Source organism: Colobus angolensis, unplaced genomic scaffold (assembly GCF_000951035.1).
Source record: "Colobus angolensis palliatus isolate OR3802 unplaced genomic scaffold, Cang.pa_1.0 Scaffold11, whole genome shotgun sequence".
In the NCBI taxonomy this organism is placed as follows: domain Eukaryota; kingdom Metazoa; phylum Chordata; class Mammalia; order Primates; family Cercopithecidae; genus Colobus; species Colobus angolensis.
The window spans coordinates 16,643,618-16,666,582 of NW_012112030.1; the positions used below are offsets into that span (position 1 = coordinate 16,643,618).

The following is a 22,965-nucleotide window of genomic DNA, read 5'->3' on the forward strand; positions in this document are numbered from 1 at the left end:
CTACTACTTAGAAATGTACTGTGTTCTTAGAGGCAAGTCATTAGCCTGCCAGAGTCTCTGTACCCAATTACAAGGAGTCATTAGGAAAAAGGGGAGCTTGGACATAATTGGTGGAGTAAATTAGATGGAAGAATACAAGTAGGTGCTTTAAAAAATAGGCTTTAGAGAAATAGAAAAAGCTGAAATACATCAGACCCTAAATCATTCCAAGTTGACCTTGGAATTGACCCCTGCCTGTGTATTCACGCAAAAAGAAAGCAGTAAACTTGGCAAAAGAGACAGTTACCTGATCAGACTTTAAGGACTTAGAATGGAGTCATTATGAGGATAATAAGAGCACAAGACCACCTTTGGGAAGAAGGTTGAGATCTTCCATCACAGGCATATAGATAATTTTCTTCTGCTGTGCCAGCATGAGGAAACCATGTAAAGCCTTTCCTAAGCTGTTCTCCTTTACGGAATCCAAATATTTCACATTCATGAAATTTAAACAGGAATCCAGAAATAAAGAACAATGATGAAAAGCTGATAACTGTGAGGGTCTCACAAAGCAATATGTGAAAGCACCTGTAAACTATAATGCATTTATGTACAATGTAATACATTGATTTATTGTATTAATAGTAAAATACAATAATTGTATTAAGAATGTGATATGACTAGGATGTTATTTATCTTGAGTTCATTAAATCTGCATTTATTAAGGATACTCCAATGTATTTTGCAAACTTTGAATACATTTTAAATGTTTTTATTTGAAAAAATAGTAAATTGTTGAGATAACCTTCATAATATATCTTTCTGATATATTAAAACGTTCAGTTACTGTAAGACATTATCTTTAAAAAGTCTATTTAGAAAAGTAAAAGTAGTAACCTATTCACTGTATTATGTAATGAGAACTGCAAATATTTGACCACATATACATTATATAATAGTTGTTCACAGTAATCAGTTGGTTAATCCAGCAAAATAAATTAAAAAGCACCAGCACCACCAGAAAATAGCCAGTGTTGTTATCTGTTTCAGATCCAAAGTTTCTTTCATCTCATTATTTCCTAAATACCAAGAACTTGTGAAATACCTAGGATGTGCTTTCTGAGAAGGATGTCAAACAAATATTTTTATGCCTTACTTAATTGCATTTTATAATTGCTGAAGGTCATACCACATTTCAAATGTCCTCATATATGGAAAACTGCGATTAGAAGTGGGGAGAAAAGATGAAGTTTTAAAATACCTGGGTCAATAGTTGAAGAAAAATCTCTCTGAAATGGAAAAAAAAAAAAAATTGAGATAAGAAGTGTCAGAGTGTCAAATTGACCTCAACACAAATTACACATCTTACCCATTGCTGAATTTACTAGTAATCAAAGGATACAGACAATAGTAAGACTCATGCTTAGCATGCTTTCCTTTGAGAGGTCTATTAGTGCAATTTTCTGAAAGTCCCTTTATTCCACATTAGCACATGTTCTGGTTTGGATTTAGCAATCAGGGTTCTAAGCAATGCATGCATAATATTACTTGCACAGAGGGAACCATTTCAGCTCTGGAACCTCTCCAGATTCTATCGTTATTAATTATAAACTTATATGGCAATCTCCATGCATCCGTGAGCCCATAATTCTATCGATTTTAGGTGTTTTACGATAAGCCACCCAGACAGACCAGGCACATCCTGGTTACATTGCCAATCTAAGATTGGCAAAAGATCAAATTGTCAAATTATATTTATGTAAATTGTAGATTGTACCCAGTACCAAATTTACTAATGCTTGAAAGGACACAGGTGTTAGCAAACACAGACCAAGCACTTTTCCCTTGGAGCAGTCCAAGATTGCCAACACAACTTTCGAAATTCCCTTCTCTCCCAAATTAGGATGGAGTCTATTTCAGATTCAACATGTATAAATTTTGAGCAACACATACAGAGAAATTTTGTCTTGGAATACCTCTAAAATTTATATCCCATTAATTGCATGACTTACATAACATTCTCTAGCTCAGTTTTCCATGAATCTATTAATTCCACATTTATTTACAATAAGCAACCTAGACAGACCAAGTACATCCTGGTAAAAGCATTTGCTAGATGAAGATTCTGCATTACCTTTCACCTAGTACATATCATCAGTATGGTTAGCATCAGCTCCATTGTTGGCATGTCCCTTTTTACAGATTCCCTTGTAAAAAGGGAATTTGACTAGATAGTCACTTTTTTTCTCGGTTATCACCAGTAAAGAGAAATCATAAGCTAAAGACCTGCTGCTAATCATTTCCGTCACAAGGAAATAATGCAAAAAAATTATTTTTGAATGATTTCATAGTCATTCAGTTTTTGAATACAAATCCACCAAAAATAATAGAGTACTGAAGTAAGCATCATGACACTTACAGCTTATGTCAATTCACCCGCATCTTAACCAGTTAATCTGCAAGCCTCTTTTAGAAAATCTGTGAGGAACACAATTTTAGAGTACAGTGAGAAGATGTTTAATTTTTATTAATTGGATAATAAGAAAGTTATCTTTCCTGTTTGTTAACCCAGTATGGTTGATGAGTAACTGCTATATCCCTGCAACAGAGATTGTTTTTACATAATCTGTTTCATCACTGGGAAGTACAGTGGTTCTGTCACTGAACCTGAACCAATACTCAGATTGGCAAATCTATTACAGAAATGATGGTTGGGTTCTGGCAAGACTGGCCCAATAACTGATGAATAATTTCTTTTATTTTCTTTTAATTCTGTCTTGTCGGTGCTGTTAGTCCTGATTCTTGGAATAATCCAGTGATGATGACCCTCACCAAAAGCAGATCCTTTACTTCATCCTATGCTATTTCTGCAGCTAACCATGTAAAGGCTAAAAAGCAAAGTCGACCAGGTAAGTAACTTAACTGGAGAAGGGTTCATACTGTAAGTGTGGAGTCATAGAGTGAACCAGACCTTAAGCGTTGAAATAGTCTGAGGGTGCCCTGTATTCAGATATGTTTGGTTTGTCTGTTCTAATAACCAGTTAGTTATTTTTTAAAGCCTCAATAACCAATTAGTTATTTAAATTTCCACCTTATGTGATGATATAGATTCCTTCAAAGTTGTTGTATCAGAGTTCCTATCTTGAACTAATTAGATGCACAGGAAATCACTTTTACCATCAAGCATCATCTCTGGTAGCATCGTCTCATAATAGAAATTCCAGTGTTTTAGTCTCTATTAAAATTGTTTTTCAGGAGTATGATATATACTTAAAGGAAGTGTTTCATTTACTACACATGAACTATGATAAGGAATTGAGATATTGAAATTAAGAATAATAAAGCTTTAGATAGGAACATGAAATGATATTGGGGAAGACTACCTCATTTGTTCAGGGTTCTTGCTCACCTAAACCTGTAATAGGAGTTTTTGTGAGATTCTGTCTCTGAATTGCCTTTCCCCTAGAAGCCCAATTAAGAATCTGGGATGTTTCCTCTGACCTTTCCTTTTTGGAATCACGGTTTCACTTCTCAGTATTACAGAAAATATCAATGAGATTTTCAGTAACTTCCTTAGTTTCTTAATCTACTGCCTTTAGCAGTTTAAGAGTTCATCAAATGGTTACAAGTAAAACTGCCCACTTCCCACTGAGATATGAAACATTCAAGTTCTGGCTGCCATGGCAACCCCAAACTCCAATTTTTATGTCATCAGGCTCATGACATTGCTAAAAGCTCTGCTGGCTTGCCTCCCGAATAGCTGCACCCCTCGTCTGAATCCTTCACTTCTTACTTCATGCCAATAGTCAGTAAATCGTGCTATGAAGGGAAGAACAATTTACAAGATTTGGGCTCACCTTTCTGAGGTTCTCCTCTTTATGGGAAGCTAGTCCCTCAGAATTGTGTGCTTTGCCTTGATAGCTTTTTTGTATCATTTTATTGGAATTACATCAGTAAAAGAGACCATTAAGCTAATCTACTTTTCCAACAACTAATCTGGTCCTCTCTGCTCTTTAGAAATGTTCATTAAATTTTGCCACTTAGAAGTTATTAATGACCTGCTAATAAAACTGAGCTTTCACCAGGGCCAGGCAATGTAGGATAATGTAGGCAAATACTTAAATTGAGATATTCCTGAAGGCAAATGCGGATTAGCTCAGTACTAAGAAGAATCATCTGGGACTCCAGCAAGGTGGAGAAACTGCATTTGAGAATTCCACATTAAATCCAAGAGTCTTAAAGGAGCGCTAAAGTGGTTTTAGGTATGTAGGGCCCCTTGGCTTCCTACAAAAATATATACAGATACTTTTGGAAGGGAAGCATCACCAGTTAAGGGCCATGAGATTTTATCAGATCAGATTCAAACATAGAGCTTACAACCAGGATCGCTAATTGCACAAAGAAACACCATGAGTTTGAGTTAACAGAAATAAAAATACAAGTTGCTAGATCTGTAAAAGGATGAAAATATTTAAATTAAAATTTAATTCAAAAATTTACATATTTAAGGAAAAATAATAGCAATGAGAAAAGATGTAACTGCAGAGCAGCTAAATATAACTTTTGGAAATGTAGTCAAGGAGATATTAAATAGCATAGTAGACTACTGAATTAGTAAACTGGGTACAGAACGATCTGAAGAAATTATCCAGAAAGCAATACAGATGAAAAATTGGAAAATATAATAGATTTTGGGAGATATAGAAAAATTAGAGAGTCTAATATACATGATATGTATAATCAGAGTTTTAGTAGCAGATAGAAGACAAAAAATACTTAGGAGAAGCCTAGTAAATGGAAAGAAACTCACACGTAAATACAAAATAGTGAAACTACACAACACCGAAGATACACACAAAAAAAAGTCCTAAAGTCTACCAGAGAAAAGACAAATTTCCTCTTCAGGAAAGGCAGTCAGGCTGAGAGCAGAACAGTCAGAAATACTAGGAGTCAGAACACAGTAGAATATTTTCTTCAAAGTTCTGAAACAATGTGATAACCTAAAGTTTTGTGCCTGGCAGATTCATCTTACAAGAATAGGAGCGAACTAAAGACAATTTGAAGGAAGTCAAAACTTTACCATCTGCCAAATCTTTACTAAAGGAATTTATGATGGATATATTCTAGAAAGAAGCGGAAGAAGAGAAAGTTTGAGATCTAATAAAAATGTTAAACAAATCTGAAAACCATGAGTCAATCCAAACAAACATTAAATTCATAAATAATAGTATTTCCAGATTTGTGAATAGTTTTTATAAGATTTTTTAAGGACAGAACTAGAATTTCAGACAGTAATAATACGTAATTCAAGAGATGAAATATAAATTTAAGTGTTCTAAATTGTGAGTAGCTCAGAAAGGGGGTTCAGGTGAGAAAACTGAGGAACAAGAAGATTAAGTAATTTGCTTTCTCTAGGTCATACAATGAATCCCGAATACTTTCTTTTGTCCTAATGACTTCATACTAGAAAAAAATGAGGATGACAAATTGTCATAATTTAAGGTTAGGATTTTTTTTGGTTCTGACGTTGGGTAGGTGCAAGATAATAGAAGGATTTGGTTTTCTCTCCGTTTCTTTGGTTAAGTAATAACATAAAAATTATTGAATAACCAACATGATAAGATCACGAAGCTGAAAATTATGATTAGGCAGACACTGGAAATAACAGAGCAAATGATGCAACAGCCTCATATTCCTGTGTCCTGATCCCCAGTTTGTATGACTGCACTCTAAAAGAAAGAGCAAAGTGTAAAAGGAAAGGAATGTTCACATAAGATACCACATGGGCAGGTGGTAGGAATGAGAGCCACAGGCACGACAAGAGTGCCCTTCCATTCTTGCCATCAAGTGCATAAGACATTTCCATCATGATCATTTTGGAGTGGATTTTGCATTGTGGCATCTTTAGACAGCTGTCACAGCACAGCTAAAAGTTTATAAAATAACCTATATCCCAGGCATGCTGAATCTAACTAATTACATTCCTAAAGGTCTGCCAAAAGAGACAAAAACATCTATCAAGAATCAGAGAGCCGAAAAGAGATTACAACTCTATCCTAATCAGATGGGCCCTTCTGCTTGAAAATCCCTGCTTCCCTGTTTGGGTTGTTAATGGAGCTAAGTAGTTGTGACATGTTTGATGCAGTTGACTGTGATGCATCCTGGTTTTCCATAAACTCCATGGAAAGAAGCTGGGAAGAGCCCCCTTGTGGCAAAGAGTGTAAGCAAATGGAATCAAATGAAATGTGAAGAGAGTCTGAGGAAACATGTAAGAGCAATAGGCAATGAGGTGGAGAGAAAGCGAGTATGAAGTAAGAAGAAACACACAGAAAGATAAATACCCTGTTTCCAGAGAGGACTAATGAAATCTGTTCTTTGCGCAAATCAAGTAAACAGAGTGTCCTTTAGTTCAGTCAATCAATGTTAATTTTAAATAACTGAAACACAAGTTATTATGCAGTTACTAATATAAAATAAATGAATGAAATCACATAGGACTCCTTTAATTGAAACTTAAAAGCAGGAGATTCAAATATAATTTGTATTTTCAATTTTGCTCTTCTAGTATGAGTCACTGACATTGTGGAGCTACCATGATACTATTCTGCTTTAAAAATTCCTTGAATTTATAGTTACTGTATTTGCAGTAGTCCTTTCCCGGATTCTTGTAAGTTTGGCTGCCGATTGCAGTGATAACAGATATCTCTACACCTATAATCTAGACTGTTTTTCTTATACAAAATTTGAAAATATAGAGAACTTTAATTATGGTATTGTGATCCTTTTTCTTTGGCATTCTCTTTAGATGCAATTTCTGCTTTGGAAAAAAATATTCAGGCTGTCCGTTTTCATCTGGGCATGAAAAAAAGAGATGTCTTTATCAGACAAGCTGGTTCCTTTTTTGTTCCATTAAAATTAAACTGAGAGAGTTTTATAGCACAAAACAGATGGATTCACTTAAATAATTCCCCTGCAGTATTGTTTATTTTCTCTCTTTGATTGCCCAAAATTCCTTGTGTTCTGACACACATTTTCTCATGCTCTCAGGAACAAGGAATTAAAGGCCGAATTACTCAAAGGAGTTGGCATTTTAGACTTTATTTTTAAAATTATATTTTTAATTTTTTGTTTTTAAGTGTTTTGATTTTAAGTATTTCACATTAAGACAGTTTGAATCATTCAAAAATTTATGTTTCATGAGCTATGTCTTCTTCCTGGAATCTGCTAAAATTACTCAAACATAAAGTGAAGATAAATAATATATTTGAGAGAATGCATGTTTATCCGAATCTCTTCAGTCGTGTGTGAGTGTGCGATGTAAAATTAGATGAGATTTCCAAAGGTTCTAACAGTCATCCCTCTAACTTTAGACATGATTACATTGAAAGCATTTTAGAAAATTTGTTTTTGAAGACTTCCAAAGGTTATTCCTCCCCGTTCCTTAGACTGTCCTCTTCCTGTATCTGAAATCATTTATTTATAGTTTATCCTTTCTGTAAAGAAAATTTGGTTATTATCTGCATTTATCTCCTTATCTTTTTGAAGACCGATACGGGCTTCAAAATATGCATGTACATCCTAATTCTTTCTGTTTTTAAACTTCAAGTAAACTATGATAATGCACACTGGGAAAAATAGTAGTTCGGCTTTGGGAAAAAAAGAGAACTTATACTTTTATAACTTTAGCTTCTCACCTGCAGAATAGAAATATCCCTGCTTCTCATGAGTGTTGCCAAGAGTTACGCTTTGTGTGTGTGTGTGTGTGTGTGTGTGTGTGTGTGTGTGTGTGTGTGAGACGGATTCTTGCTCTGTCGCCCAGGCTGAAGTGCAGCTGTGGCATGATCTCAGTTCACTGCAACGTCCGCCTCCCAGGTTCAAACGATTCTCCTGCCTCAGCCTCCAGAGTAGCTGAGATTACAGGCATGCGCCACCATATCAGGCTAATTTTTGTATTTTTAGTAGAGATGGGGTATCATCATGTTGACCAGGCTGTTCTCGAACTCCTGATTCCAGGTGATCCCCACTCCTCGGCCTCCCAAAGTGCTGGGATTACAGGCATGAGACACCGCACCTAGCCGAGTTATGCTTTTAAAAGTGTTCAAAATATGTAGACTAATACTACAGAAGCAGAGCTTCTCTATCACAGGTTTATTTTAAATTTCATCCCAGGCAGTAAATTTGATGTCTTAAAATCTGCTTGTTTGTTTAAATTTAGTTAATCTGTGAGTTCCAAGAACTCTAATGTTTGTGTGATTTTTAAAATTTGTGTTTGAGAGTGAATTGCATGTATCTGAAGCAATCAGCTGGCAGCTACTAAAACTTAGCAATGAAAAAAATCATTCTTCTCATAAATTGCCTTCAGAAAAAACAGGGTGTCAAGACAGAAATGGACAATGTTCTCATGGGCTTTGAACTATTGTTCCGTTAAAAAAAAATTGTGTAGAAAACTGTCCCAAAACTCACAGTTTACTATGAGAACAACTAAGGAATTGCCTAACACAGTGTCTATCAGGAATCTCTTTTTCTTATGACACAGCAATTACTTTTAATTGCTGTTTTTGCAATTACTTTTCATTGCAAAAACCACAATTACTTTTGCACCAACCTAATAAAACTTTGCCCTGGCCCTACCCAACCCTATCCAGACTTGCCCAGCAACCTCTCTGACCACGTTCCCTGCCCCTCTTTTTCCTTTCTGCTAAGCTGCCAACCACTGACCTCCTGACTGCTCCTCTGACATCCCCCAGGTATGTCCCTCTTTTCTGAACGTGCTTTCCCCGGCTACTTCTCTCTAAATGTCTTCTGTATTTCATGAGGCCTCTATTTAAATTTTACCCACCCCCTACCCCTTCCCAGCCAGGAACGCCTTCCCAGTCCATCCTATCTAAAGAGCATTTATGTTCTTCCCTGCCTTCTACCCTGTGCATTGTTTTCTTCCTATTACTTGAATTTAAGTTAACTTTTCTTTTTTATTGACTTTATTTTTTTTGGTTTCTGTCTCCCCTAAAAAGGTGGGAGCTCCATTAAGAGCAGGGATTTTCTTTTGTACCCTACTCCATCCATGGAGCAAGACTTACAATAAATACTTGTTGGATGAATAAATCCTGGAGATACTCAGTGCAGATTCCTTGGTAAAGTTTCTACCACATCATACTAGGAATCAGCTTCTTAACGGCCACGGTACCTTTCTAAGATTATCTGGAGTCCCAGTCTACATCCAAAAAGTGGTCAAAATTAGACCAACCCTTCTTAACCTTTACATCACAACACCCATATATGTGTAATAGTATCTGTGAATACCATCATAGCATTAGAGAAATGAGAAGGGATTTTGAGTTTGAAAACTAGATTTCCTTTATTTTATAAAATTATATTGAGAAAAACTAATTATAAGCTATCGGAGATAATATTAAAAATTGAGTTTATTCTAGAGTTTCCAAATAAAATATTTCTTTTTAAAAAAAAATTTCAACCATTAAATAATGCACAGCAAACTTGGAACCCACTTGCTGCACACAATCATATATTGGCTGGGAAATTCTGAGTTAAAACCTTTGTGAACTTAATTTTTTGTTTTGATTTGTTTTTGGCTCAGAATACTATGTAATGTGAGGGTTTGTCGTTATCTTTGGAAAAAATAACTGAGTCTTTTTAATAGAAGTAGAAACCCAAATAAAAACCATTAGGCATGACATAAGGAGCAATGCAAATGCTGCCTAATAGGCCATTGATTTTACTTCCCCCTTGGATAATCTCTGATAGAGTTACTGGTTTATAAGCCTCATTTTACTAAGAATAGCTGGGTTTACTCTATATTCTTTCATGTACTAGTACTGTGACCTTGGGAGGGTTTTTTACCCTCTCTGGGTCTAAGTGGTTTCATTTGCTTAGTATAAAGGCTGGGAGGGGGTTGAGCTGCTGGTTAGGAATTAACAATAGATATGCTGAGAAAGAACTAGAAGGGAGTGCTGCTCTTCACACTGAAGCAAGGGGAGAGTGAGATTTCTCATCTTTAACAACAACAACAACAAAAAGAAATAACAGTGCCAACAAAAAATTAAAAAGAAAATTATACACACACACACACACACACACACACACAAACTCCCTCAACAAACTTAATATTCTTTTCAGTGGACCAGAAAACCTTTGGTGTGACAAATCAAACTTTTGAGGAAGCTAGATCCTGGAAGCAAACTTTGCTGTAAGCCAACTGCCAGCTAACCACACACAAAATTTGATGATGTGAAGGTGGATGGCAGTAAATTTTCCTAAGTGGTGAGAAATAGAGAACGACTTTTAATAATGTCATTTCATTTGCCCTACAGTATGTTGTTCAGCCATAAAATCATGAAAACCAGTAAGCAGGTTTTTGGCCAGAAGTTATTTCTCTCCTTTTTCCCATTTTAAGTGCAGGCTGCCTTCTCTGTGTTTGGGAGACAGTAACTTCAAAAGACATCTTCCTTGTCTTCCAACAGCCACACTTTGAAATCTAAGCCAGTGTCCTGTAAAACTCTTACAATCTAGAGTAAATACAGACAGTTTGGCACAAATATCCACACTTGAAATGGAAGCTTTAGGTCTATTGTTTGATCTGAAATGGATTATATTACATTTTAAAATGTTTTCTTCAAAAATTATTTTGATCAAAGCAGTCTTTCACACTGAAAGGTCTTATTTCACTGAAACTGTGAGTTAAGAAGGTTAATTTCCTCTCGGTAATGCATCTTCTTTATTTACATATTTTAAGCATCTGATGCCTGCTGAACTCTGCCCCAGATACTGGTTAATGTTTAAAACAATAGCAGATCTTGTTCCTGCTAAAACCTTCACAACCTAAGAGAAAATCAACACATGAGAAAATTTTAACTATTATTTCCATGTCAGAATGACAAGAAGAAACAAAAATGGGAGGAGAAAATAATATCCTTCTGTCCTGAAGTTACTCCAGGACACCAAGGCTTTGACTGTATGTGTCAACATTGCCACTATTTTTTTATGATGATTCATTCCTCCCATTTAATGCTGTGGAGACACCCCAACCGCACTGGCTTCAGATGTTGGTATGTGGAGGAGGCCAGCCCAGTGGCCTGAGCAGGCACGTGGTTGTTACTGAATTTGTAAGAGTCCAGGTGAAGTTCAACAGTTGCAATTTTGCATTTTAAAGACATTTGTTTAGTTACTTAACTCTCATTCTTTCTCAGGTGCCCTCGCTAAAATTTCACCTCTTTCATCGCCCTGCTCCTCACCTCTCCAAGGGACTCCTGCCAGCAGCCTGGTCAGCAAAATTTCTGCAGTGCAGTTTCCAGAATCTGCTGACACAACTGTCAAACAAAGTCTAGGTTCTCACAGGGCCTTAACTTACACTCAGAGTGCCCCTGACCTATCCCCTCAAATCCTGACTCCACCTGTTATATGTAGCAGGTAAGGAATTTTTATGAACTGAAGTTTAATAATAAAACTGATGATGGTTTTTCCCTAGAAATACCTACCACCAGCCCACGCAGCTTGGGATAGGTTTGCCAAAGTAGTTGACAACCAAGTATAGGATAATGTGATTTGTGTTGAGTAGGCTACAATAAAAACTTACGTTTTAGTAGTTTTCTGTTAACAAAGTTTAGAATCCATGCAGTTCATACAGCTAATCTTTAGAGAGGATACAAAATCGTTAGCTGTATATGTTGCCTGTTTCCTGATGGTGAATATAGAAAATTTGTAACTAAAAAAATGGTATCAAATGTTCTGTTGTAATGCTTCATTTTGTTGGAATGTTTGTACTTGTTCTCCAGGGAACTTGTTACATTGATATTAGCCATATTTAATCATCAGTTTGCATTTCCCATTTTTACAGTTTAAAAATGTGTGAATAATACATCGCACAGGATGGCTGGACTCAAATAATTTTCTGAATGCAATTTAAGCAATTGTGTGTGCTATTCTATCATGTTGAAACAAAATTACAAAGTGTTATCTATCACAGAGGTTAAAAAAAAATGGCCTAGCATGGCTAGAAAATTATTTTGCCAAGGTTGTCATAAGAAACAATTATCTCTTCTTACTGGTTAATGTATTTTTATTGTTCTTCACTAATACCTTGAATAATTGATCTTAAAGCATCATGGTATTTTTTAAGTAGAAAAACAGTTGAGTGTTTTTAACCATGAGAGTACCTTGAATAAAATAGTATTTCATTTCTGAGGTTGATGAGGGTAACTATTTGAATAAATGAGTAACATGTTGGTTTTCTAGTATCAAATATTACTTCACAGACTCAGATTTTTTCAATATATTCAGCTTTAAGAAATAGCAACTTATATTAAGCCTTATAATTTTCATTTTCATATTTTTACTCATAAGCTCTATAAATTAAATGAATGTTCTTTATAATTTTTATTTTTACCTCCTTTCTCTTTACTGACATTTTTAAATGAGAAATTATTTTCATTTGTTCGCCCAGAGCCAAAGTTATTCTACTATGCAAAAGTTATTCTGCTGCCTTCTATGAGTTTCTTTAATAAAATAATTTCTGTGGGATATTAATCTCATCTCTTTTCCACAGAAAAGCAAGTTCTGTAGTAAAATATTCAGAAGATATATCATACTTCCCTGTTAGAAATTCACAACACATGGCTTTATTAAAAGCTCTGAGAAGCTCTGTTAAAAGAATCCCTCTTTATTGATTTTTGTTGTTTCATTTAGTGTTTTTTGAATTTATTTGACCACAAAACCAATTTATTTGGGTTAACACCCAAGAATTGCTCACGGATCTAACGTTTGGCAGAACACAATTAAGAAACATCACTTTACTGTATGCACCCTGAGCCAAGATGAAGCCCAGTGGAGTAATCTTCATCAAGGACATCTGGGTTCAGCATTTTTAGGGAGAGTCTCCCACTGTGGGTTCCGGACTTTGGGGAAATAAGTCCCCTAAAGAAAGGAGAGAGATGTTCAGAAAAGCTCTACCACTCACATAGCTTTTTTCATCATAGTGTAGTTTTTTGTGTTTTTTGTTGTTGTTGTTGTTGTTGTTTGTTTGTTTTTGTGTTCTTAGGAAGAATGCAATGGGATTTGTATAAAAGGTTTCAGAGAAAAACAAGAGGATTTCACTGTCTACTTGTTCAGTAATGTTTATAAATCCGGTAGTGTGTGTTTTATTTGTTTAGGCTTTATAAATCTGTAATTCAAACCAGGTTTTATTATTGCCTTAAAGGCAGCCACCCATGTAGGCACAGAGGGCTCCAGAAACACACGACTAACTGTTGCGGTTTCCCCTGCTGAACTTGAAGAGCTTGGCATTGAATCCCAGTCTCTTGGCTGCTGTAACGTCTATGCAACAAGCTCTTTTTCTGGCCTGAGAGCTGGCGTATTTGAAGCACTAATTTAAATGGTCCTTTTAGGTATTACTTTGCAATGAAAAATTTTAAGGCTAATAAACTCAACTTCTTCTGAGCTTCGTCTAAGAATGTAAGCCTACCAATTCCATCTCCTTTCTTTCTCCTTTTTGTCCTATCATTTTCTTTTTATTCTCTAACCCAAACTGACACATTTCATAATTAGAAATATTTTACAGGTAATGTTTTTCTATTTACACTCAAGGGTTGAAAAGTAAAGTTACTTAGTATGCAGATGCAGTCTTCCTGGAAAATGCTCTTCTCTTAGTGCACACACGAGCACAATTCAGGAAAAAAAAAATGATGAGTTATTTAAGATATTAAACAATAAGCTATCACTACTTTTTTCATTTTAGAGTGGGTAGTCTGTGGTTAAATAACAAACAAGAAAATCCTCTGAGAGCCTTTGTAATATTAGTCAGAAAGAAAGAACCCAGCAGCGAACTGCAGAATCAAAATCTAATCATGAAGTCTCTAAACAAGATAGAAGAGGGAAGAGCCAGTTTATGGCCTGAGTCAGGCCATTTGTGGGGTTACTGTTTAATTTTTGAAACAGTCAAACTTCACTCCTCCAACACCCTCTGGTAGAGGGCATTGCTTACCTCTCTTAACTTCGTTTTTCTTGGTGGTTTATAGTACCTCTGGGGCCTGTTTCTCTCAACCAGCATCGTCTGTACTCAGTCATACATTCACTCTTCATCAAAATGCACCCCTCTTTTGTTCATTTCCGTAGGGCCTCAACAAGTAACTGATCAATCTGAAAAAAAGAAGTCAATTTTTTATTTTGTAGCAAAACATAAAATTCATATACTATCATTCTATTTCAACCTATCCTGTCTTAAAGGTCTGTTTAGACATGAAAATATCATAACCCAAATAAATAAATCTAACAATGAGGCTCTTTTTTTTTGAGATGGAGTCTCGCTCTGTCACCCAGGCTGGAGTGCAGTAGTGCAATCTCCACTCACTGCAGCCTCCATCTCCCAGGTTCAAGTGATTCTCCTGCCTCAGCCTCCCTGAGTGACTGGGATTACCGCGTCCACCACCCCACCTGGCAATTTTTGTATTTTTAGTAGAGACGGGATTTCACCATGTTGGCCAGGCTGGTCTTGAACTCCTGACCTCAGGTGGTCCAACTGCCTTGGCCTCCCAAAGTGCTGGGATTACAAGCGTGAGCCCATAATGAACCTTTAAGCAGCCTGGCCCATAAGGAGGCTTTTAAGCAGGCACAGAGGTATTTATTGTGACAGATAACCCTTGTCCAAATATAGATCAACACCTGCAAAATGGCCACTATAAGTGGGTCGCAGCGTATACCAGTATTCTCTAAATAATCTAACAAACTTTTACTATCACTTTCACCTCAAATATGATCTAGATAAAGGAGGAGGAGACTGAGAGTCAAATGAACTTTCTAATCCTTTGTAGTGACTGCTCTCTCACAGAAAAGAAGGTAGTACACTGCATATCAGCATTTATGTATCAAACAAAATGATTATTTTCACAAAACAAATAAGCAGATGGTAGAAATATTTGATTATTGTTGTTTATCTTAATGTAGACATAGATGGTATGTGCCTATGACTTTTCAAATGTTTTGTAGCTGTGGCAGACCATATTCCCAAGGGAATCCTGCTGATGAGCCCCTGGAGAGAAGTGGGGTAGCCACTCGGACACCAAGTAGAACAGGTAATTGTTTTGGATTCTGTTTCCCAAAATGGAAATTGCCTTATTTTTGTTTTCCTGATCAAAACGGTGACCGACATTTCTAATTTTTTGGGGGGTGCCGGGAGATGTGGTCTCATGATGTTGGCCAGGTTGGTCTCAAACTCCTGGCCTCAAGTGATCCTCTCGCCTCAGCCTCTTGAAGTGCGAGGATTGCAGGCATGAGCCACTGCGCCTGGCCTGATTTTTTAAATTGCAGATTTAAAAGGACAAGGGAGAAAATTAAAATCATCTGTACTCCTACTCACTGGAGTTAATCATTGGTAAAGTTTGGGTGCAAAGCTTTCCAAAATGTTTTTATACATTTATACATGTGTATATTTCTAAAACACAAGAGGTCATTGTATATAATATATAGAACTATATAGAAATATTATTTTATCTTGCTACTTCTGACATTGGAAGTACTTTAAGTGGTTCCCAAAACAGCAAATACTCAATCAACTTCCTTCAGGCACCTTACTCGGCTATGAGAAACGTTGTAGGAGCTCAGAGAGCATAGACTTCAGACTCTGGGTATTTACCGATTGGTCTTTTAGTTAGCACAGCTTACTGCTGACTGAAATGGCGACAGTGAAAAAGGGCAGATAAGGAAGGAAGCCACAGGATTCTAAGAAATGGGATTGGATACATAGGATTTCCCATGCTCCCAAGCATATGCCATCACTCTGTGCTCCACAGAGCACTTTACTCCTGGGTATGTCAACTCAATTTCTCCCACCTCACATGCCCATTCTAGAGTGTTCTAGTCACTCAGTGGTTTAATGTATAGGGAGAGAAATAGAGAAAAAAGAAACAAAGTCCTGTGAACTGTTGATCTAAAAAATATTATTGAGGGATTATTGAATGTCATGCGGATTACAGATTATAATTTCCATCTGTTTTACTTTGTTAACAGATGTGTGATGTTCTCTACCCTATGATGCTATATTCTTGGAGTGTAAGCTCATGAAAGCCCTATTTCCCTAAACAGTATATTTACCATATGCATCTTAGCAAAATTTGCTTAAATGAGCTCCCTTTCCCCATTGTGGATCTCGTAATAAGTTGTTCTCTTTTAATTGTAGATGACACTGCTCAAGTTACCTCTGATTATGAAACCAATAACAACAGTGACAGCAGTGACATTGTACAGAATGAAGATGAAGCAGAGTGCCTGCGAGAGCCTCTGAGGAAAGCATCGGCTTGCAGCACCTATGCTCCTGAGACCATGATGTTTCTGGTAGTCCCATATCATCACTTAACTCACTCATTTACTTGAGAGATCAGCTTCTGTTACAGATATTGGCTTAGAAATGAATCTCTGAGGCCAGGCATGGTGGCTAACACCTGTAATCCCAACACTTTGGGAGAACGAGGCAGGCAGATCACGGGGTGAGGAGTTCGAGACCAGCCTGACCGACATGGTGAATCCCCATCTGTAATAAAAATACAAAAAAATTACCCAGGCATGGCCGTGCTCAGTGGCTCATGCCTGTAATCCCAGCACTTTGGGAGGCCGAGGTGGGCATATCACGAGGTCAGGAGTTCAAGACCAGCCTGACCAACATGGTGAAATCCTATCTCTACTAAAAATGCCGAAATTAGCTGGGCGTGGTGGCGCATGCCTGTAATCCTAGCTACTCAGGAGGCTGAGGCAGTAGAATCACTTGAGGTGGAGGTTGCAGTGAACCAAGATTACGCCATTGCACTCCAGCCTGAATGATAGAAGGAGACTCTGTCTCAAAAAATAAAAAAATAAAAAAAAGGAAGTAAATAAATAAATAAATTACCCAGGCATGGTGGCAGGCGCCTGTAATCCCAGCTGCATGGGAGGCTGAGGCAGGAGAATCACTTGAACCCAGGAGGCGGAGGTTGCAGTGAGCTGAAATCATGCCACTGTACTCCAGCCGGGGCAACAGAGTGACACTCTATCTCAAAAAAAAAAAAAAAAAAAAAAAAAAATTAATCTCTGAAACATGAGATTTACAGATGTATTTCATCCAGATTACACATATATTACAGCCCTTCCCTTATTTATCAATATATTTTTTCTCTTTCCAAGCATTATTAGTCTCTTAATGGTTCTATTATCTGGTGATTAAAAGCATAAGCATTTACAGTTACACAATGATTACAGATATTTCTTAACTCAATCAAAAAGTATATACAGGAAAATGTATTATTTCATTCCTTAAAACAATATTTTATAAACAAAGAAAAGAAAGATGAAGGAAGGGAGGGAAGTAGATATTCATTGACTTAGGACATCTGCTGGTTTTCTCTAGTACCTCCTTGACTTAGAACATGAACCAATATTTGTTTTTCTTGTAATATTGTCAGGCATATATTGGCACTAGTCACCTATTAAAATATCCTTAATGATTACTTACTTTGTGTATTTGAAGAGATCCATTTAAGGAGGATGGAAGCATACATTTGAGTCAGCTTCGTTGTGGGGAGGTGGCAAGTGGTAGAAAACTGTTGACTCTCAAGTGATCATCAATGGCTGCTATTATCATTTTTCTTTTACTGTATTTACTGTTTGTATTTCTAAGTCAGATAGATCATGAGGTAATATAATTTATATGTTTCCTTATCCTCATTATCTATCCTTTTTTTTTTTTTTTTTTTGGCAAATGTACTTTTAAGAACATCCTCGTTTGGGACCAATTATAAAAAACCTTTACTTTTACGTAGTGCATGTTTCTCAAGAAACAGTAGATCACATGAAATAAATTAAAATCCCTAATAAATGTGGCAATATTAATCCTATGTCCATTTTAAAGCACTAATATAAACTTAATAATAATAGTAGGAATGATCAAGTCCTCCTACTCACGGATTTCTTTTGAGAGCTTAATTTAAGGAGGGAACCCTCATCTCAGAAAAATTTACATAACTATGAAGAGACATAAATTTACATGCAATTACAGAATATTCTGAAGTCTTTAAAACTTTATTTAAGAACCTTACAGTAGACCCAAAGTAGTTATACTAACTTATAGAAGAAATATACATGTTTTTGCTGGAGTGTATATGGACCAGTGATAGGGAGGCACCTAATAGTGCAAAATTTATATCTGAAACAGCATTAGTTCCTTTCCTTCTTACTTTGAGGTCAATGTCTCGTTCATCTTGACTTTTTTTAAGCAAAATCACTTACTCACCTTGGAGTTTGAAGTCATTTATTTCCGATGGCCACAGTTGTTACTGAATTTAGCAAAGCACAGATTGCCCTGTAGAAAAACTGCATGCTGTTTAAGTATTTTAATGTTAAACATTACAGGACAAACCAATTCTTGCTCCTGAACCTCTTGTCATGGATAACCTGGACTCAATTATGGAGCAGCTAAATACTTGGAATTTTCCGATTTTCGATTTAGTGGAAAATATAGGAAGAAAATGTGGCCGTATTCTTAGTCAGGTAAGAAATGCATTCATTCACACTAATTTAAATATAGGAAAAACAGTTCCTTGGTTGCTTAAATCTCTGTGAATTCTTGACACTTGTGGGTAGGTGTTGTGTGGAGAAAGGAAGTTTTAGAACACTGTAGATTCCTTGGTGGTAGGTTAACAAAAGAAACTGGAACTTCACGTGAGTCGGATATCATATTCTACAATTAAAATACGGTATATTTTTAAAGACAAAGTAGAAGGGGATAGAGATACATAGATAAGGGATAAATGATCTAGAATTCATAGAATTAAGCAAAAGAAAATCTGACACAAGCCCCTAAAAGAAGAAAACTGCCTATTTAGAGATACTAATTTATTGTCTATAATTATTTTCAATGACTTTTTAAAAGCTTTTGAATATTACAGCACTTAGACCTTATCAAAGGTAATACACTGTGCCAAAATGTGTTTCCTCTTAGTGCTCTGAGAAATACATCACACAGAGTTATAGAATAATACTGTTGCTGCATAACCAGCCTCTGAGTATTGTTTTCTTTAGGCTAGACTACTTTCAAGGCTTTTCATGTAAATAATTATTTGTTTTGCTGAAGAAGAAAGAGAACAAGTAGAAATTAAGAATCTGAAAATGTTTCAAAGCACAAAACAAAATGATGGATTTGCTCTACTATGGAATACCCACTGAAATACACACCCTTAATTAAATAAAGAGGATGGTGCGATAATAAGTATCAGCTTATCTTCACATGTTTTAAGTGTGTTCTTATAAATTGGAGTAAGTATCACAGCAGAGATAGTAAGGACCATCAAACTTGTGAATATCAGACTTAGGTAAGAATTCAGGACCCAACCCAGATTTATTGGGGCCACTAACACTTCTCTGCAAAACAATAGAAGAGAAATCACTGAAATGCTGATTTCTACGCAGTGCATCAGAGATGAGCTGTCTTTGGACCACTCAACACATATCTCAATGTGGAACTTCGTTTGGGGTGAGGATCCTAATCTGTGAAGATTGAAGGGAAAAGATAGCAGGCCTTTCTTCTAGTGTTTGATTCCACAAGCACATATGGCTGTCTAGTCTAGGGGTACACTAACATTATTGATGGAATATGAGACAAAAAATTCTTACAAAGTCTGTAAAATATTCAATTTCGCCTCTGCTAGACTCTATTCTGTCCATCACCATGTTGAGGAATATAATGGCAGCCCTTGCACTTTACTAGGAGTCGAGAGTTGTTCTTCTTCCCTTCCTTTCTTCTCGGTGCTGAGCAATGTCTCACACTAGCTGATCTTAAGGACAGATTTAAGGGTAGTTGCTCTGTCCAATTCACCTTAGCCTCATACCTTAGGGATCCCCCTGGAAGATCGTGTATCTTCTTTCTGAAACCCATGGCAAACTGCAACTTTGAGGGAGTGATCTTTCCTGCAAATAAGCCTGTAATAGGGCCACAGGATGTGGCAATGAGCCAAGAAGCATTTTCTCTCTTTATTTTATTTTAGTTTTTTTTACCAGGGAGTATGTTCCCTGGTATAGAGACACACATCTCATCTCATTTTATATTTGATGTCTATCTCACAGACTCTCAAAAACTTAATCTTCACAGTAACTGTAGTGCAGGTTTTTTTTAAAATATGTATTTTATAGAAGAAGAAACTAAGGCTTAAAAGAGGATATGCTACTCTTCTAAAGTCATCTAGTAAATATTCAACCCAGGATTCCAAAGTAGATTTATCCATATCAGAAGCCCAGGGTTTTTACATTCCTTCAGTTGCTTCTCATATCTTCATAAAACACCTTGACTTATTATATCTTCAAGTTCTCCAAATGAGGATTCGGACCTAGTAGAAAAGTGGTTATGATAACAGTTGGTTTTACAGCACAAATGACAGCGTACAGAATTTCATTACAGGTACCAACCACTCCCTTGAAGTTCTGTGAGCTGGGAATGGGAGAAAACAACTTGACCAAAATTGCCACACAATGTTTTTCTAAGAGTCCTGGATACCAGTAGACAATAAAAAAGATTAAGGATAATTAACAATCAGATTCATACAAAATTCAATAATGTATCTTTTGTTCCAATCATGTTCCAAAAACAGAGTAATATATTGATATATGATCCTTATTAGTCACTGCTTACTTTCCCAATTTCCCAGACATTAAACTTTGAACAAATGCAGCTTCAGATGACTTACTCAGTAGAACTTTTTGGGATTTTTTCTTTTGAGTTTACAAGAACAAAAATTATGAAATTTTGGTTATGGAAAATCTGCATATATTTTTGCCATAGTAAAACTTTAGGACAATTGAAATGATTTAATGTGAACATTCCAATACATCACCTTTTGGCTGAAACTAAATGGAAAAAGTCTAATTTCAAAAGATTTTTAAAGAGACATGTACAATGGAAATAAGTCCTCAGTTTCAATATACAGCCTGCCTTTTGATGATTATCATTTTAACCAATTTAAAAGGCCATCCTTCAGATTTTGGAAAGGCATATAGTGTTTTCAGTTACCAATATTTACCTCGTTTCACCATCGTTCTCTTTATGTCTGACGTACACATAGAGATGTTTCATGTTTCATAAGGCTTTGTCTTTTTTTTTTTTTTTACAGGTATCTTACAGACTTTTTGAAGACATGGGCCTCTTTGAAGCTTTTAAAATTCCAATTAGGGAATTTATGAATTATTTTCATGCTTTGGAGATTGGATACAGGGATATTCCTTGTAAGTGTGCGTGATTTGTGAAATAATACTTTTCAAATATGTCAAATTTGCTGTGGGTAAATGGGATAGTAAATCATTAGCAGGTAGCACAGAATTACATATGGTGGATACTCAATATGGAGACATCATATGGTGATTACAGGATATCACCTGTGTTAGAATCCTGGCTCCTTTACTTTTCAGCTATATAAGACCCTAGGGTTTACTTAAGCTCTATGTGCCTCATTTCTTAGTCCATAAAATGAGGATTATAACACCTGCTTCATATGATTGTTAGGATCAAATAAGATTATAATTTTAAAGAGGTTATTTTAGTGCCTGGCACACAGTAAGTCCAACATAAGTCCACTTTAATATGGTTATTTTTTGGAAATAAACAAATACTAAATGTATTGCTCATTTACTAACCCATCCCTTTTATTGGGTGAATTCAACTTTTGTTGTGGCATCTGAAGAGTTAAGTCACTATATATGTTTTCTCCACATGAGATAAAGTTGGCTGGTGTTTAGAGGGACAGGAGGATGATGGTCTGATAAATAAAATAGAAAAGACATCTGGAAGTGGTTATGGAAAAATGATGAGAAACATTTTTAAAAATCAGGTAAATGGGAAGACCCAAGGGAAACACACAATCAAGAATTCAAGCTTTGAGTCTTGCGGGAATAAGTTTCCCATTTATAATAACAAGAAATTGGAACACAGAGGAGATGTTAAATTTTCATTATGTAGCATTTCAGGAATCATCAGTCAGAACACATAAGTAAAATGGTCCTACAGTGCTACAAAATATATGGTTTGGGAGACAATGTCTATAGGTCCAAACAGGGAAACTGTGGAGATGTTCAAAAACCATGTAACACATTAAGGAAATAAATAGATAGAAAGGAAAGTAATCAAACATAATATGTTGATTGGAGCATGTCTTGGAAATATGTTATTTAAATTATATTTTAGTTTTTAAGCTTTTCAAACTTTTAAAGTTTAAAACTTTTAAGCTTAAAAGTTTTAAAAGCTTTTACATTTGCTTTTATGCACCTCAGACTTCAGAGTTCTGTAACTTTTTCATAATTGTGAAGAGCTGAAGTTACATTAAAAACATAATTAATACTGATAAAGCACAAGTATTTCCAGGAAGGGGTATCACATTAACCTAGGGATTTACTATGAGCATATTGTTGTCAAAATCCCATCCACATGCTACATTGGAATGAATATGCACAGCAGATAGTGTATCATAGAAAAAAAGAATGAAGAACTGAATCTACCAATGAGATTTTCTGAAGAATATGGGACCAAAATACAGTCAGAGTAAGGCAGCTGGAGTAAGGCAAAGAGAAGCTGAACAGTACCAGGGCCCCTGGGACCATCTGGCTGACAAATCCATGGAAGTTGGAAGAGAAATATGACAAAAGGGGTAGCTGGAAAGGAGCTCAAGGTAAGCCTTGCTTTCGCAATACAGTTTTCCCAGGGCCCACCCTGGTTGGATGCCAGTGATTGACCTAAGTGTTCACAATTCCTCAAAGGTTAAGGAGTTACATAAATAAACTTTTCTAGAAAGGAAGCCACTAAAAACACTAAACAGCTAATCACTAGACTGAATTTCCAAATTCATGTTATATTTTCAAATGTATTTTAATGATATGATTAGCCATAGCAAAGTTCCACTGAGTTCAAATTAATACTAAACTCCATAGACATAAAAACTACCAACTTTTTCACAGGTAATGTATCATTAAATC

At 36.0% G+C, this 22,965-nt stretch overlaps 1 protein-coding gene across 2 annotated transcripts in view; it reads left to right on the forward strand.

The window, feature by feature from the left end:
- PDE3A (phosphodiesterase 3A, cGMP-inhibited) overlaps nucleotides 1-22,965 on the forward strand; it is a 311,702-nt gene that overhangs the window by 253,098 nt on the left and 35,639 nt on the right. For both annotated transcript variants that reach the window (XM_011954905.1, XM_011954913.1), the window contains 6 exons: nucleotides 2,773-2,888; nucleotides 11,184-11,403; nucleotides 14,974-15,059; nucleotides 16,163-16,317; nucleotides 18,364-18,501; nucleotides 21,114-21,225. In XM_011954905.1, the coding sequence (XP_011810295.1) occupies nucleotides 2,773-2,888; nucleotides 11,184-11,403; nucleotides 14,974-15,059; nucleotides 16,163-16,317; nucleotides 18,364-18,501; nucleotides 21,114-21,225 (827 nt within the window). The remainder of the gene's footprint in view (nucleotides 1-2,772; nucleotides 2,889-11,183; nucleotides 11,404-14,973; nucleotides 15,060-16,162; nucleotides 16,318-18,363; nucleotides 18,502-21,113; nucleotides 21,226-22,965) is intronic.